Source organism: Protopterus annectens, chromosome 7.part1 (assembly GCF_019279795.1).
Source record: "Protopterus annectens isolate FY-2018-M chromosome 7.part1, PAN1.0, whole genome shotgun sequence".
Taxonomy (NCBI): Eukaryota; Metazoa; Chordata; order Ceratodontiformes; family Protopteridae; genus Protopterus; species Protopterus annectens.
Genome location: NC_056740.1, coordinates 420519049 through 420536920, shown reverse-complemented (window position 1 = coordinate 420536920; position 17872 = coordinate 420519049). Strand labels below are relative to the sequence as shown.

The 17872-nt window shown below is 40.4% G+C and overlaps 1 protein-coding gene across 1 annotated transcript in view; it reads right to left on the bottom strand.

Annotated features, from left to right (window-relative positions):
- Positions 1-17872, bottom strand: part of SPCS1 (signal peptidase complex subunit 1) — a 135459-nt gene that overhangs the window by 61887 nt on the left and 55700 nt on the right. Inside the window, exons 2-3 of the mRNA XM_044078880.1 lie at positions 7917-7976; positions 7740-7826 (exon numbers count right to left, since the gene is read on the bottom strand). Coding sequence (XP_043934815.1) covers positions 7740-7826; positions 7917-7976 — 147 coding nt within the window. The remainder of the gene's footprint in view (positions 1-7739; positions 7827-7916; positions 7977-17872) is intronic.

Genomic DNA, 17872 nt, shown 5'->3' with positions numbered 1-17872 from the left:
CGCCGAAGGGGAAGAGTCTGAGCCGGCAACCCTCATCGGCTCCAAAATCAGTGGAGCCAATAAAGGTGACCCGCCTCTCGAAGCCCCAGCCATCGGCTCCGAAACCAGAGGAGTCGAGACTGGAGGCATCGAGGCAGACCGTTCCGCCCTCGGCTCCGAAGTCCGTGGAGCCGATGGAGAAGCCTGCCTAGATTTCTTGGTGGTCGGTTCTGACGGGCTGGTCGGAGCCGACGCTTTCTTTTTCTTAGCTGGAGAGGAAGAGGAAGATAAGGCCTCCTCGAAGGAGGGTTTGATAAACCCTTTTAAGATCAATTTATTCTTCCTCTCTTGGAGGACCCTTGAGGAAAAAGCGTGACACACGCTGCAAGACTCCTGAAGGTGTTTGGCGCCTAAACAGTACACGCATAAGGAGTGATCATCGGTGATGGACATTTTATAGTTGCATCTCGTGCACTTCTTAAATCCTGAGGGTCTATGCTCCTAAGACATAATGCCTGTAGACTACTCACTATCTCAGAGAAAAACACAATATATGTCACTCAGTAAAAGATTTTCACAACAACAAAAAAACTTTTTTTTTTTTTTTTTTTTTAAAAACGAAGGGCGAAAGCCCAAGAAACTTAAACAAATACAACTACAAACACACCAAAAAGGAGGGCCAAGAACCCTCTAACTCAAACAGGTACTTGACCTCTCCAATACAAGAAGACTCGCTAAAGAAATGGGGGAAGGCCCCTCTAACTTAAACGGAAACCTTTCCCTATTCAACCACACAAAATTACCACAAAAAATTTACGAAAACACACTTATACACAAGGATAGCTGTTAAAACAGCTTTTGGGTAAAGATTAAAGAATTCCCTGACAGAAAAACTTTCAGAAAAAAGCACTTAGCTCAGCCAAGTTCGAGACCACATCCTAGCTTGTAAGCGGCAAACAAGATCTGGGGAAGTAGTGGTGGTGCATCCTGGGATATAGAATAGCTCAGCCAATAAGAGGCTTCGCTCTATAGCATAGCGTGCCGAGTCAGAGCCGAGGATTGGCTCCGAATCCATCAGTACAGAATGTAGGCGAGATAGGATCACATAACATCCAGACTTCTTCAGAATAAAATGTACATTCTCAACATCACTTTTAAAAACTGTTTTGAAATACCTCTGCACCAATAAACACATCTTTCCACTTAAACAATTATACAATTTCAAAGCTCAGGAAGTTATTTCCTTATATAGACTCTACGGTCTTTCAAAAAACATTTAATGTTGACAGCATCATTTATACCAGTTTTTTTTTTTATCTGAATTTAATCTGATTTGCCATAAAGCCTCCTTTTGTTCAAGATTAGTTTTAAAATTGCCACCTCTAAAATCATGACTTCCTTGCTCCAGCACAGAAAACAATTTTTTGTACATATAGAACAGATGATAGTATGCTTCTAAAAAGCATTTGTCTTGTCTTGTTTTCTAATATTGTAATACTGTTCTTTTATTCTGGTGCATAGGGCTCTTGTAGTCATACCAGTGTATAATGCACTACAATATGCACACATACCAATGTACATAACTCCTTTGCTCTTACAGTTAAAATGCCCTGGAACTTTCAAAGTATAAGGCAAATGTTCTAAATTAACTAAAGGACCTTCAGAAATGTATCTACATATGTTACAGTTTCCACACTTGTACATGCCCCATCTTTTCTGTGCGATGTTAGAGCAATAAAATTTGTTTCTCTTTCTAAAATTTTTTTTGAGTTGTTTTGATTTTTGTATACAAACCTTGGTTGGGTCCCCACTATAGATTGTAAGTCTGTTTCCCTCTAAAATTTTCCAATTGTCAGAAATAATATTTCTGATAATAATACTACTGTCTACTGTCATGTCCAAGCAAAAGAAATTACCAACATCAATCAGATGTGTTTGTCATGGTTCTGTTTTGTATGGATGCTGGAAAACCCATGCTCAAGGATGGCTGGAAAGAGACTGCCCCTGTTCTGTGTAAAATATTCAGCCTGCTCTTTCAACAGGTTCTTACTATACCCTCTTTCAACAAACAAGGTAGTAATCAATTTTATTTCCTTCAAAAAGTCACCCACTTCACATGTTCTGGGAGATGTGGGACTAAAAGTCCATTTTTTGGATGCGATTCTGGAATGGGATGTTAAGCTTCACAAGTTAGTAGGATTTTCAGAAAAGAAACTTTCACTAACAGTTACTTGCATTATACCATAATGCACCCTCATTATATGAATAACATTCACAAAGGACAGCTCTAAGAGCTAGTCGAATGACAAGTGAAATGGGTGAGAAAACAAGACAAGACAAATGCTTTATAGAAGTATACTATCATCTGTCCTATGTACAAAACATTTTTGTTTTCTGTGCTGGAGCAAGGAAGCCATGATTTTAGAGGTGGCAAATTTAAAACAAATCTTGAACAAAAGGAGGTTTTATGGCAAATCAGATTAAATTCAGATAAAAAAACTGGTATAAATGATCCTGTCAACATTAAATTTTTTTGAAAGGCCGTAGAGTCTACATAAAGAAATAACTTCCTGAGCTTTGAAATGTTATTGTATAATTGTTTAAGTGGAAAGATGTGTTTATTGGTGCAGAGGTATTTCAAAACTGTTTTTAAATGTGATGTTGAGAATGTACATTTTATCCTGAAGAAGTATGGTTACGAAAGCGCGGATTAAAAGTTTTTATTATGCTAACATCATGTGGATTTCACTCTGTTCTTCTGCATCTTCCAGTTTGTTTCTTTTGGTTCTTGTGGTCATCCAGGAGTATTTAAAAGTTCTGGACGTGTGTCAAAGTTTTCAATTAAATATACATGCTCCTGAGAAATATAAAATTCTATCCAGCCTAACCCAGTTACTGTGCCTTGGCAAATAATATGTAAATTTTGCCTGACTTTATACTACTGAGTTCACATCTTCCATACCAAAGATTTTCATAAAATTTCTTCAGAAATATACCCACTTTTGTTAAATGTTACCTTCTAGGTCCCCCTGAAACACAGAAGTTTTTGCAAATCAAGTTCCAGTCCCCACCTATAACTAATATATCCGGCTGAAAGCGGACTTCTCCCAAAATTTTCTTAAGTTCCACAATAGTTTTTTTTTTTTTTAAACATCCTTTATCGAACTATCACTTGTGACATAGGCAAATTTACATCTAAATAAAAGTAATCAAACTGTATTAACAAATTCACATATTTATATAAATCATATAAACTAAGCAACATTACATAAATTATTTAATTCCAGCCTTTTGTTTTTAAACAAGAAACATCTTTACTAAACCATCGCGGCATATACAATCATACATTTATATAAATGAAAACAAACCACACCAACACAATCCTAGTTTCAAGCATTTTACATCACAAACTATAATGACACACTCTCAGCTGTAAATATTATACATCACTCATAATCTACCCAATCATTTTCAGTCCAATATTACATAGCTCATTTAAGTTCTGCCTTCTTTTAAATTTCATTCCTCCTCTGTATGTACTGTTCCCACAATTCCCATTTTTGTCTATGTATTTTGTTCCTACCCTTTTCTAAAGATCTCAATTCCAGTTGTTTTCTCTCTCTTACTGTACTCACTATCTCTAGTACAGTTGGTTTACATTTTGATTTCCATTTTCTAGTAATTGATTTTTTGGCAGCCACCATAATTCGACACAGCAAGTTATTACCATGTCCAGGCAATTCTGATTCTGTATCATAGCTCAGAAAAATCATCTCCCTCGTCACACCAATCTCATCTGCCTACCCAGCATCTCAGACAGTGCATCTCACAGAGAATCCTTAAGTCCACCATTTCACCACACTCCTAGAAAATTTTTTCAATTACCCTTTTCTTTCCCATCACACCTCCAACATTTGATGTCTACCCGAGGAAAAATTCTCAGGAGTCTTTGGGGTATAGAAATATCTACGTAAATATTTCCAAAGGAAAAAAATCCCAAATCTTCTAGATTTTGTTGCATATTTGGGAGACACACATTATAAATATATATATATATATATATATATATATATATATATATATATATATATATATATGTATATGTATGTATGTGTATATATATATATATATATATATATATATATATATACATATATCCTCTCATTGTTTCTTTGTGAATTGCTTATCCAATCCCTCTTCCCAATCCTTTCTAATTTCTTCTGATTAGTTCTTATAGTTATCATACAATATTTTATATTCTCTACTAATTATTCCTTTTTTAACGGCAGCTTCTGTTCTAGATTCTACTAAAAACTCTACCAGTATGGGTCTTTCATTTAGGACCCCCCCCCCTATTTCTTTCTCTTTGCCTATACTTTGATATCAATCCTTGAGAGGGAAAGCAATCTCTAACCTGTGTCTTCCCATTCTATTTCCTTTCCCTCTCTAGTTATTTGCTGCCAATACCTTGGTTCCTTTGCCAGTTTTCTCCAATAAAAATTCCAGCCCCCTCTTGCTTGTTGTCTATATCCCCAATTGCAGTCGTCCCCAATCGGCAGAATCTCCTTTCTCCATTTCCATGTCGGCTTAGTTCTTAGGACACTTTCTGCTACTTTAAGGAGAATAACAATAATAATATAGACTATTATGTTGATAAATGCCTGCATCCAAAATCCCAGTCTCTCCTTGTTTTTTGAGCTTCCCCTGTGTTTCATCATCATCCCTTTACCTTTGAATGATAGTTTTCTGCTTGTGCTATGTACAGAAGCCATAAATGTGTAGCTCTGAAATACCACCTAAAAATCGAGTAATCCCAAGCCGCCCTGTTCTACTGGAAGAATCAGCTTAGCCCATTTGACTCTCCACTCCCAGATAAAGTCCTTCAGCTCTTTATTAATTGCTATCCACAACTTCTCATTAGATTAAGAAAAATATGCCTGACCTGCGTACAAGACTAAAGGGACTAAAACCTTTTTAACTGATTGTATCTTACTATCCCATATTCACATAAATTTCCATTTTCTGAGTTTTTATATTATCTTTTGTTTAGTCTCTTCCCACATATCCTTAGCTGCCACACCAGAATAATTTTAATCCATAATCCTAAATACTTCATTTTATCATGTTCCCATAAATATGGATATTGCTGAACCAATTAATATGTGGGTACACAATTTACTGCTATTGCCTTTGTTTCAGCTTCATTAATTTGGTTTCCCGAAAAGTCTCTAAACTGCCTCAACATTTTCCATAACACTGTAATGTCTCTTTCTGGTTTTGTCAGGCATAAAATAATATCATCTGCAAACACTGCCAGCTTTTCTCAACTACCATACTAAATTATATCCTTGAATTACCCTTATTATCTTAGCCAGTGGTTCTAAATACAATGCAAATAAAAGGGAAAGAGGACACCCCTACCTGGTTCCTCTGCTCAAGCAGAAATTATCAGAGAGGACCCTACCCACTTTAATTTTTGCCTCTGATCCCTCAAATATCCTTCTGATCAAACTTCTATTTTTCCAGGATAGGCAAATGCTTCCACTGCTGTGCTCAAAGTCCCAGCTTACTCCATCAAGTGCTTTCTCTGCATCAAGATCCACCAACAACAATGGTATTTTTCTTACTTTCTGCTTCCCTCTGGATCATCATTGTTCTGTTAAAGTTGTCAAATGTTTGCATCCCCTCCACAAAACCACAGTGATCCATATCTATCAGTTTTAGCATTACTTTTGCCATTATTCTAGCCATTATAGACATGAACACTTTATAATTATGGTTTAGTATTTAAATGGGTCTGTGTGAAACTGGATCTGATGGATCTTTACCTCTTTGGGTATCACAGATAACCAGTGCATTCTTCGAGGATGTTGGTACTTCTCTTAAAATACTATTAAACAAAACCTTCCTATCTTTATCATTTTTCCCTCCTAGCTTCCAAACTTCCACAGGAATACCATCTATTCCTGGCGACATTCCTGTAGATTGGTTATACATCACCACTTTCATCTCATCTCCTCCTATCTTAACAGTTCGTAATTGAGTCTCATTTACCTCTAACCTTGGGATATTTAAATTCTTCCATAAATATTTTCATATCTTTTTTTGTTTTCCATATTTCTCTGCTTTATACTGACTTTCACAAAATTTCCGAAATATTTCTAATACTGCTACAGGATCTTGTTACCCTCCTTGTTATAGGCTCCCTAAGTTTGGAGACAGCCCTTTCTACTTTCTGTTGCCTAAGTCGTTGTGCTAAAAGTTTTTGTGCTTTACTGTTATTATCAAAAACTGTTGCGTACAAGCAATCTTTCTAATCTTGTGCAAATAATCCCTTATTTACTGGGGTGCACTTTTGCTGTTTTGCGAATATCAAATTAAACCAAAACGATAATTTAAAAAAAAATAGAAAAATGTGCGTGTTTGTTTTGGAGTCTAGCTGCATGTGTGAGTGTATGCATGAAACCAGAGGTGATACAGATAAAGCAGTGGCTGCAACAAGCACTCCATTAGCATGTTTTTGTTAAAAAAAATAAGAGGCATGAATACCTCTCAACTCCTTAGCTCAAGATATCTGGACAAACCCTAGAAATAGGGACATATTTCAAATATTCTCCTTATAAAAATTTGAAATTTGCTACAACAGGATTTATGGTAGCATACATTTGTTGATGGATATGAAGTCTGAAACTCAAATGTAAGTCATTATTTCGTGACTTCAGTCTCCAATGATTTGCCAGCAAACTACAAATTTTAGGAGGAACAGACCAAAAAATGAGACAGAAAATCTGGGGACTTATGCCTCTGCCCATAATACCTCCAACTAATGTGGAGAATCACACACACTACAGCACAGGCACACTGATCTCACTGCTGTGGAATGATAACACTTACATATCTGTAGGGGTTTCCATTGCCATGAGCCAGAGCCACCCCTCCCCCCCCCCCGATATGTGAAACTGGAGTGGCCACTCACTCTTGGCTTCTCAGCTCAGTTCCTCCAGCACAAATGTCACTAATGGAACACGGGACAACTAGGTCATAGTAGAGCTACATCCTTCTGCACCATGGTGTGTTCTTACAGAGTTTTACTGAATGACAATTATGCCAACCGTTTAGCAGTGAACCTGTGACTCCTATTCGGTCATAAATTTCAACTGAATTATGGGACAACTTTTAGCAGTACATCTACTATTCCTGGGTTATAATACAAACCTCTATTAAATCAAAAATAATACAAGGTTTAGCAGTTCATTTACTATTCCTGGGGTATGCGACCAACAGTTTCTGTAAAATGCATGACTTCTATTAATCATCTTATGACACCCAACAGTACACAATACAGGGCATTGGTTCACTATTGAAATGGTTCACTATTGAAATGTTGGCACTCATAATGCTAAGTGCCAACATGTTGAAAAAATGCTGAAATTGCAGAAAAAGACCGGTTATCAACAAAACTCTTCTACTTTGGGCTTTTTTTTTTGCAGGGTGCTGCACCTCCCTGAAACTTGTACATACTACTTCTGAGATCACCATACCTTGGAAAAAGGGGAATATTCTTGAGAAATGGATATCTTCAACTTAGTATATACAAGTGTATTTTTCAGCCATCCAGTCTCAGCATTATGGGACTTGCTAAAGTGGGCCTCGACATTTGACAATTAACAGGGCATTGCTACGTCAGACAATTAGTCAGTGCTATCTGTGCAGTGGGTGGCAAGACAGATTCAGTTTTAACAGCTGGCAATACGACTTACCAAACATGAAACGGCAAATCCAGCCAAAACAACGTAGACAGTCCACCCAAACTGTTCAATCATGTACCCATATGCAAAACCAATCACCTGCAAGAGAAGAAAAACAGTTTTAGTTGCATGAAAACAGGACTATGATTTAAATCATGGAATAAGTACACAAATAACATTTGGACTTACTGCTGAAACAACGATGATGATTTGAAATATATGTTCTGCTAACTTCTGGCCTTTGAAATCCTGTAAAAGATAAGATAAAAGTGTATAAGACAAAAGTGATGGAGAATTCTTTGACAGCAGACTTTCCTTCTAGTTCCCTTGCTGCATCGTCCCTTCTCTCCTTAGTTTTACTTTTTGTGGCCTTCTTTCATGAGCTTCACTTGCCCTTCACAAGCTGCTTTACCCATGAAGCTGCATGTCTGTTCTGCTGAATTCAGGTTTCCTTCTGTTATGTCTCCTATAGTTTCACTGTTCTGTTACAGATATACTCTGCATTACTTACTTCACACACCCTTCACCTTAGTTTTTTGCTAGTGAACACTTACCCTGTCTCAGGTTTGGTTGTGCTTCTTTAATATCTGTAGCCACTTTCTTGCATTACTAGTACACTTCCTTACCTCCTGCATGGATTTTAAGTTTACTTGCGGAGACAACTGGTGCTGATACACAAAAGTTTACATTTCATAAATGAAATCAGTACTACATGAATCTGTCTGGCATACAAGGCTATCTTGGACTCCCCCTTGACAGGACTGCTGCATATCTGCAAGTCAAGCTGCACTCAAGTAATCCGCACACACGGCCTCAACCTGGTCTGCGAAATCAATAGGACTTGTTGGCAGGACAAATGTGTGTCCCAGAGACTCCCTATCTGTGGAAGAGACTCCCTTCTCCACTTCAAGCAGAGTACCTCTTTACCCCTTTTTAAGTGCGACCTGGATAATTGGATGGGAAAGAGAAAATATATCCCTAGGATTCCACCTGTGTCCCTGCTGGACAGAGGGATCGGGTGCTGATTTATCTAAACATGGGCTAAACTCTTGGTTAGGCTTATAAGGACCTCAGGGCCAATAGCACTTCCTATGATCCTATGAAAATGCTGTGGCATGACTTACGACATCACTTCACAAAATACACTACTTCTGCAACCACTACCTGACTCCCAATACCAGTTGTTCAGAATCTGCTATATTCACTGTGAATTATCAATATTTTAACTTGCACCTTTAGCTCCTCAAATCAGTCAGCATAAACATCTGATTTCCAAGCTCAAAACAGTAATAGTGTTAATAAGTAGGGCATATAAAACATTGCATAATAACTATAATAACCGATCAGGGAGATTAGAGAGACTGAGAAAAGAGAATGCAATAGACAACTTACAGAAGACCAACGTGAAGAAATTTCCAAATCTGCCAAGTATGGAACAGGGCTCAGAAGATTTACATAGATATTTGTATTCCCCCAGACATACTTCAGAGGACATAGGTACTTGTATTCCCCAAGCAGACTTCAAAGGATTTAGGTATTTGTATTCCCCAAGCAGACTTCAGAGGATTTAGGTATTTGTATTCCTCAAGCATACTTCAGGGAATTTTCCTCACATAGGTAGCAGATGCTGGAGAGAAGCTGAGGAAAAAAAGGTAACACAGAACAAGCTTTAGCAATATATCCAGTTGGACGATTTTAAAAATTCCCTACAAAAGTACTATGAAAGAAATGTTGGGGAAACAAATGGGTGGAACTAAGGAATTTGTTCTTTTGAGCTGGGATATAGGATCTGAACTGCCTAAGCAAAGTAAGGCCTTACTAAGTTTAATGCTACTGGTTGCCAAAAAGCAATCATTATAAAATGGAAATCAAAATATTTCCCAATGTAAGGGAAGTTCTGTACACTGTAAATGAGATAAAAGAACTGGAGGTGTGATCTTTAGAGAAAGGAAGGGAGCAAATTTCAGAAATAAATTTGTGGGAATAATCCATGCAGAACAATGTTCAGGAGAAGTGATGTTTAAGGGAAGTCAAGAATTGATCAAATTATGTAATGTTAGAATGAATGAACGAAAACTGTTAAAAACGTGTACACTTAATGACAATAACAATGGAAATTATTATGGTTTGTTTTCTATTATTGCTTTTAAACTTATGCTACAGATTAGAAAAGGATGATTTAATACAGTACAGATATTAAAAATAGTAATAATGTTGCTAACAGTAATATGATGCTTACAGTAATATGATGCTTATTTATTTGTTGACAGGTTATCTGGGCTTCTGGAGAGATCAAGTTGCAGCCATAAACTGGGCAAAAAGGCAATACAAATAGGTGACACTGTCCAAATAATTATTATTTGATGAAACGGTTTGCAATGGATTAAAGGCAGCAAATATAGTAAGGTTGATTTGCTCAGACAATAAGCAAAAAATAAAACCTGATAATTGCACAAAAATAAAAGGCCACCATGGAAGGTCCATTATGTCCCTGGAATGCCCATCGTGGAAAGAATCCACGTAAGAAAATGGACTACTGCTTAAGTGACAATAATGCAGAATACAATAGTTCATTTTTGGACGGTACAGTGGTGCAATGGTAGCGCTGTCACCTCACAGCAAGAGGTTTTCCAGTTTGATTCTTGGCTGGGTGCCTTCTGTGCGGCGTCTGCATGTCCTCCCTGCATTTGTGTGGGTTTCCTCCCATGTTACAAAGACATGGATCTGGAGTGTTTCTCCCGGGCCTCTGCTGAAAATTGGCTCTTTCCAAGTCGGACTTTCCCGGTTAACAAATGTTAAATAAAAAAAAAAAAATGTATTCATTATAACTGAAATATATTGACTTGTCATGCATTTATTTACTGTACTGAATTTTTTTTTCACTACTTTTTCATAATAGGACTGATGTACAACAGTACTAGTTTGGTAAAAAGTTGGATTATTTGAATAAGTTTTCATTTAAGTAATTATGCAGTGCATTAGCATTGCATCATAATTGTTAAACAGTTGCAGAAAGATTATGTTTTAATTTGTGAAAGTAATGTTATTTTAACAGATCTTGTCTGTAGGAAGAAATACAGATCACTGTAATACTAAATTTTCATTCTATTCAGGTATGCTGAATGCTACTTCTTCAGTGGAATATTTTGCATGTCTGTTGAACATAAGGACGCAAGAAAAGGTACCCAATGAGTGGAAAAATGGCATCATCCCTTTACCAAAAAAGGGAGATCTTGGAGACTTTACGAATTGGCGTGGAATCAGACATTCAGTCCTAGGCAAAGTTTTTGTCAGTGTATTACTGAACAGACTGAAAGGAACAGTTTGTGACAGACTCGGACAGGAACAGGCTGGATTTAGATCAGGTCGATCCTGCACCGACCAGATATACGCACCAAGAGAAATTATAGAAAAAGCAACAGCATAGAAGAAACCAGTCAGTGTCAACTTTGTGAAGTTTCTAAAAAAAGCCTTTGACTGTATACATAGACCATCACTATGGCACATCTTGAATACGCAATTCCTCCAAAATTCATTACAGTCTTTAATAGCCTGTATCAAGACAGCAACTGCACAGTTCTGGTGAATAATGAGTACAGTCACTGGTATACAACAGGGATGTATACTGTCTCCCTTATTCCTTGCAATAGTTATTGAGTGGGTCATGCAGAAAGCATTACACAAAAACTCAGTGGGACTGGAATGGGTTGATGGCAACAAGCTATGTGAATTGGACTTTGCTGATGACATAGCTGTTATTGATACAACATGGAGTGCAATGCAGGCAATGACCACATCAGTGGAAAGTAGGCCTCAAAATGAATCCTGACTAATAAAAGTGTTGGTCAGCCAAGCATGGAATTACAGAGACATACCGGCTGTAGGATCAATATTAGATACGTCAGAGAACTTCTGCTACCTGGACACTTTCATCTCTCATACAGGTAACTATGAGAAGGAAGTTCTAGTTAGAACTGGAAAAGCAAGTGCAGCAATCACTAGACTATCCAAATTCTGGAGGTTAAAAAACATTGCACTGTTCACAAAGGGGAAGCTATACCGAGCACTGGTGCAGTCTACACTCTTATATGGCGATGAGCTATGACCAAGCACAGAATCAGCCATAAGAAAACTTGAGGCTGCTCATCGTAAATGGTTAAGATGCATTCTGGGAATATTGTGGAAGGACAAAGTAAAAAATGAGTGTGTTAGAGAAAGATCCCAACAATGGAAACTTGAAAATATCATTACGGAAAGAAGACTACGTTGGTATGGTCATGTTAACAGCATGGACACTAACAGGATTTCTATACAATCCCTCAACTGGGAACTAACTGGATACAACAGAAGACCAGGCAGACCTCGACAAAACTGGAAAGGAGTTGTAACAGACCTCCATCACCTGAATATCACTTGGGAGGAAGCTAAAGAAGCAGCAGCTGATACGACACAGTGCAGTCAACCTGTGGCCCAATGCATCATCGATGAAGGGTGAACTTTACACCGAAAATGCATAATGACATCTGTACTGAAAATGCAAGCTGTAGGTTTGAAGTAAGTTGTTTCTAGTTTTACTTAGGTTCATAGGTTGGTACTAGGCTATCAGCCCTAGGGCCTATACAACCCTAGCCATAACAATTCCCTGGCTATTTCTTCCCACACTATTTACTTCCCTGGACCCCTGTCTAGCAGGGCGACTGACGTGATCCCCGGGGTGAATTTCCTTTCTCCCATCCAATTGTCAAGGTTCCTTTTGAAGAGGGCCAAAGAGGTGCTCTGCTTGACATGTATGGGCAATCTATTCCAGAGTCTGGGGAGTCTCTGGGGCAGGAACCTATCCCTCCAGCATGTTTTGTTCATTGTGATGACAAGGTTTAGATCCCTGGAGCGTGTGGCTCTGAGGGATTGGGATTTCTTTAAGTGGAGCATGTCCAACAGCTCTGGGTTAGACATGGCCTTGTATGTTAAGCAAAGATCGCCTCTGAGTAGATGATATGCGACAGAGTATAGCTGGAGTTTTTTAAGGCAGTCAGCATAGGGCATCCGCTTTAGGCCTGTGATTCTTTTAGTGAGGTATTTCTGTGGCCTTTCCAGTTGTTGCAGATGTCTTGAGAGGTACATACCAAACGGGGCATTGTATTCTATAATGGGTCTAATGAGGGATGAGTACAGTGGGACAATGACCTCCTTTTTTCTGGGTGAAAAGCCCTTAGTGATGAGGTGTGCCACATAGAAGGATTTCCTGACTGTTGTGGTTATCGAAGGTGAGACCACTGTCCACCTGTGTCCCTAAGTCTTTTAACAAACTTTCGGTGTTTAGTGTACTGCCACCTATATGGTAATTCACGGATACATGTTTTTTCCTAAAGGGGATAACTATACATTTCTTGGCATTGAGCTTGAGCCCATGGCTCTGACACCAAGCATCTGTTTCTGTAAAGCCCTTTTGTAGAGTATCCACATCATTTGGGGATTCAATAATGGCTTCCAGTTTGCAGTCATCTGCAAACTTTGTTATCCAGAATCCCTTAGTGTTGGCCTGTACTTCAGAGAAGTACATGCCAAACAAGAGCGGTCCCAGGACTGAACCCTGAGGTACTCCACTTGTCTGGAGCTGGATATGGAGTCGGCTACTTTTACAGTGTGGGTTCCATCAGTAAGCCAGTTAGCAACCCATTGGGTGATGTAGGGATTAATGCCCAGCTTAGTAAGTTTATCTATGATTCCAGAGTGGGGGATGGTGTCAAAGGCCTTGGCAAGGTCTAGATAGGCTGTGTGGACCACCTTACCCTCGTCTATGGCTCTGGAGACTGATTTGAAGAAGTCAATCAAGTTCAGGAGATAAGATCGGCCCTTCACGAACCCAAACTGGGTGGGGTCAAGTGTTTGAAGGTTGCCAATGTCTTGGTTTATAAGTTCCATGATAATACGCTCCATGGCCTTGCAGATAAGGCTTGTCAGACTGATGGGACGGTAGTTTCCGGGATCCAAGGTGGATCCCCCCTTGTGGAGTGGGATAACTGTAGCTGTGCGCCACTCAGTGGGCATGAAACCTAAGGTGAGGCTATGATTAAACATGACACTTAGGTGAGGTGCCAGTTCATATTGTAGTTCATGTAGTACACAGCCTGGGATGTCATCTGGTCCCATGGATGCTGTATTCTTAGCTTTGGAGAGTGCATTTTTTACCTGTGTGGCTGTTATTACCGGAATTTGACAATCTTAGGTTCATAGGTTCATACTAGGCTATCTGCCCTAGGGCATTTATAAGCCTAGCCAGAGTGTGTGTGGCTTTCACCACCCCTTAGGATGAGAATACTATACCCATTAGTTTGCTGTGCCTCTGTCCAGCAGTGATACAGAGATGATTCCCGGGGTAAACCTACGATCTCCCATCCACTCGTCAAGATTTCTCTTGAACAGAGTCAGTGAGGGGCTCTGCCTCACATGGACTGGGATTCTGTTCCATAGTGTAGGGAGTCTCTGGGTGATGAATCTGTCCCTCCAGCACGTCCTATTTATATCCGTGTTGAGGTTTAAGTCTCTTGCTCGTGGCTCTGGTGGATTTGGATTTTTGAGGTGGAGCATGTCCATTAATTCCGGGTTGGACATGGCCTTGTATGTCAGGCACAGATCACCTCTGAGCAGACGGTATGCGACTGAATAGAGCTGGAGTTTCTTCAGTCGGGCATCGTATGACATATGTTTGAGCCCCTTTATCCTTTTGGTGAGGAACTTTGGGGTCTTTCCAACTGCTGCAGGTGTCGGGTAAGGTACATTCGAATGGGGCGTTGTACTCAATCATTGGTCTGATAAGTGAAGAGTACAGGGGTACAATGACCTCTCCTGATCTGGATGTGAATCCCTTCATGATCAGGTGGGCAATGTAGAAGGTCTTCCTAACCACTTTGGCAATGTGAGTGTCAAAAGAGAGGTTACTGTCAACTTGGGTCCCCAGGTCCCTGATAACTTCTTCCGTGTTTAATGGATTACCACCTATGTGGTAATTAGGGGTTACCTTGTTTTTCCCAAAGGGTATGACTATACATTTTTGGCATTTAGCTTAAGGCCATGGCTCTGGCACCAGTTATCCATTTCTATGAGACCTTTCTGGAGGATGTCTGTGTCTGATGGAGTGTCAATTATGGTGCCCAGTTTGGAGTCATCTGCAAATTTTGTCAGCCACAATCCCCCTATGTTTGCCTGCACTTCAGAAAAATAAATGCCGAACAAGAGGGGGCCCAGGACTGAGCCCTGTGGGACACCGCTCGTGACCGGCTTAGAGTCTGACATGGCACCAGCAACTCTAACCCTGTGTGTTCTGTCCTTGAGCCAGTTTGCAACCCATCTTGTGGCATATGGGTTTACATCTAAGCTGGTGAGCTTTTCTATGATGCCCGAGTGGGGTATTGTGTCGAATGCTTTTGCTAGGTCAAGGTAGGCTGTGTGAACTGCCTTACCCTCATCAATGGCCTTAGTGACTGTTTCGAAAAAGTCGACCAAGTTCAAGAGGCAGGATCTGCCCTTGACAAAGCCAAATTGGGTAGGATCCAGTGTCTGTAGGTCCCCAATGTCTTTATTTATGAGTTCCATTATGATCCTCTCCATAGCTTTGCAGACAAGGCTCGTCAAGCTTATGGGGCGGTAATTTCCAGGGTCCGTAGAAGCACCGCCTTTGTGGAGTGGGACCACAGTTGCCTTACGCCATTCTTTGGGTACGTATCCTGTAGTAAGGCTAAGATTAAACAGCAGCCTTATGTGTGGGTTTAGTTCCTCATTGAGTTCGTTGTAGCACACAGCCGGGGACACCGTCCGGTCCCATTGATGCTGTGTTTTTGCTTTAGAGAGAGCAGCTCTCACCTGGGCATCTGAGATGTTTGGGAGGCTAGACTCTGGTGGGATAGATATTTCTCCTTTGGGGCGGAGGGAGGAGAAATTTGCACTGAACCTGTCTGCCAGTATGTTGGCAATGTCTGTGGGTTCAGTGATTTTTTTATCATTTTGGACTAATTCTGAGCATATCTGGGAGTTTCCACCCAGGTTTCTAACATAGCTAAAGAAGGCTTTATGATTGTCTTTTGTGTCATTAGCGATTTTTCTCTCAAAGTTGGCCTTGGATGATTTTATGAGTGATCGTAGTTTTTGCTAGTATTGATCAGAGATGCCTTCCCATTTAGGGATTTTGCTCTGTCATGTAGTAGCTTTCTCCTCTTGTTGTAGAGTTTGTTTATGGCTGGAGTCCACCAGACCGGTTGCCTGCCTTTGGTGGAAAAGGTCTTGATTTTATTAGGGATTGCTTGATCCATACATTCCTGGAGGTGCTCGAGAAGGCATTTGTAAGGGTTTCAGCAGCGTGGGTTGTGGTTTCCACTGGCTCGGGGGCCTTGAAGGATACCACTCCAGTCTTAAGAAGTGTGAAGTTTGCTTTTGAGAGGTTCTTCACTGTGGTCTTTTTTGCTGGGGGTGGGGGCGGGATGTGGATCTCCAGTGAGATTAATTTATGGTCTGATCTCACCAATGAGGGATATACTTCCGTGTGGAGCATTTTGTCCCCATGTTTGTGATGATCAGGTCTAGTATATTTTCTCCTCTTGTGGGAATGGTGACTAGTTGTTCCATGGCATTTGAGTTTATGAACTCAAGGAACCTTTGGGCTAGGGTGTTGGGGCTTGAGTAATGTTCCCAGTCTATGTTTGGGTAGTTGAAGTCACCCAATATGATGGTGTTTGGAGAGACATTTATACTCTCCAGTGTCTTCAGGAAGGCTGTGTGGGTTTCCTGAGTTTGAGAAGGTGGTCTGTAGCATGTTACAAACTGTAGGGCAGTTTTACCTATGGTTAATTGCACCTGGATGGTCTCCGATGCTTCGTGCGTTGCCACTAACCTGGAGGTGTGGGTATCCTTTATGAATATGGATACTCCCCCTCCTTTTGTAGTTCGGTCCGGATTTTGGGGCCGGAACGCATGATATGAGGTATAACCTGATAGTGCTGGGGTGCTCTCAGGAGCCTTGAACCAGGTTTCAGTCACAGCACAAACATCGATGTTCTCCATACTGAGGAGGGCTTCGAGGGCGTGCATCTTGAGGTTTAGACTTCTGGCATTGAGCAGTATTACCCTTAGTTTTTCTCCATTTTGTTTTCTAGGGCGGTAGGTTTATCATTTGAGCCTTGCCTAAAAAGGCACTATGGGGTGGCAAGAGCCTTTGCCAATATCCGGAAGCCCAGGGTGACAGGTGCAAGCCGCCCTTGCAAGCAGCGTGGCTTGTCAAGCATGTCATCCCAGGCAGACAGACATTGATCCCCTTAGAATGACACCAGTAATTAAGCCAATTATTAAAGCTGATCATTTTGTCTCTGTATTGTGGCATCATTCTTGGTGAGGGTAGGATACTGCTCAGGGTCAGGGTCATACCGGCCTGGGCTACATAATCTGAGAGCTCCTCTAGGTCTCTTTTCATGTAGTCCAGGGAGGTACGCCTCAGGTCGTTCACACCGGCATGGACAATGACTGAGTCATACTTGTACTTGCTGTGGAGTGACCTGAGTGCTTGTGTTATGTGGCGGATTCTAGCGCCTGACAGGCAGCTAACTGTGATCTTTTCCTTGTTCAGTCTGGTGAGTGGGACGTCGGTGTGTCTGACTATGGAGTCACCTATAACAAGTGTGTCTGGCATTGTGTTTGGCCTTAAGGGCTGTGACTGTTTAGCACACTGACTTTGAGAACTATGTGTTGCATGTCTTATGTCTTGAGGTGGCAGTTGCTTGGGTGTCTGCTTTGGAGGCCTCTGTAGTTTTGGTAGATTTTTGATCAGTGCCTCCGAGTATGTCTTTGTGTGTTTGTTTTGCAGTTGTGATAGTTCTATGTGAAACTGGGTTTGTGGTGTGCGTGGTTTCCTTCTCCTCCTGTCTGGTCTTGCCAGTCCTGAGTTGAGAGAGCTCAGCCTCCAGTTTGGCTATATAGTTGCATCTCTCACATGTATTTGTGTTTTGTGGGAAAAGGAGTGGGTTGTCTGTGTACATGAGGCAATTGTAACATTGCCTCAAGATGCCCAGATTCACCAGCTGAACAGGAGAGGACGCTAGCAACTGACCCTTCGACATGCTAGAAAAAGTGAAAAAGTTTGCTGTGTAACTGAGTCAGAA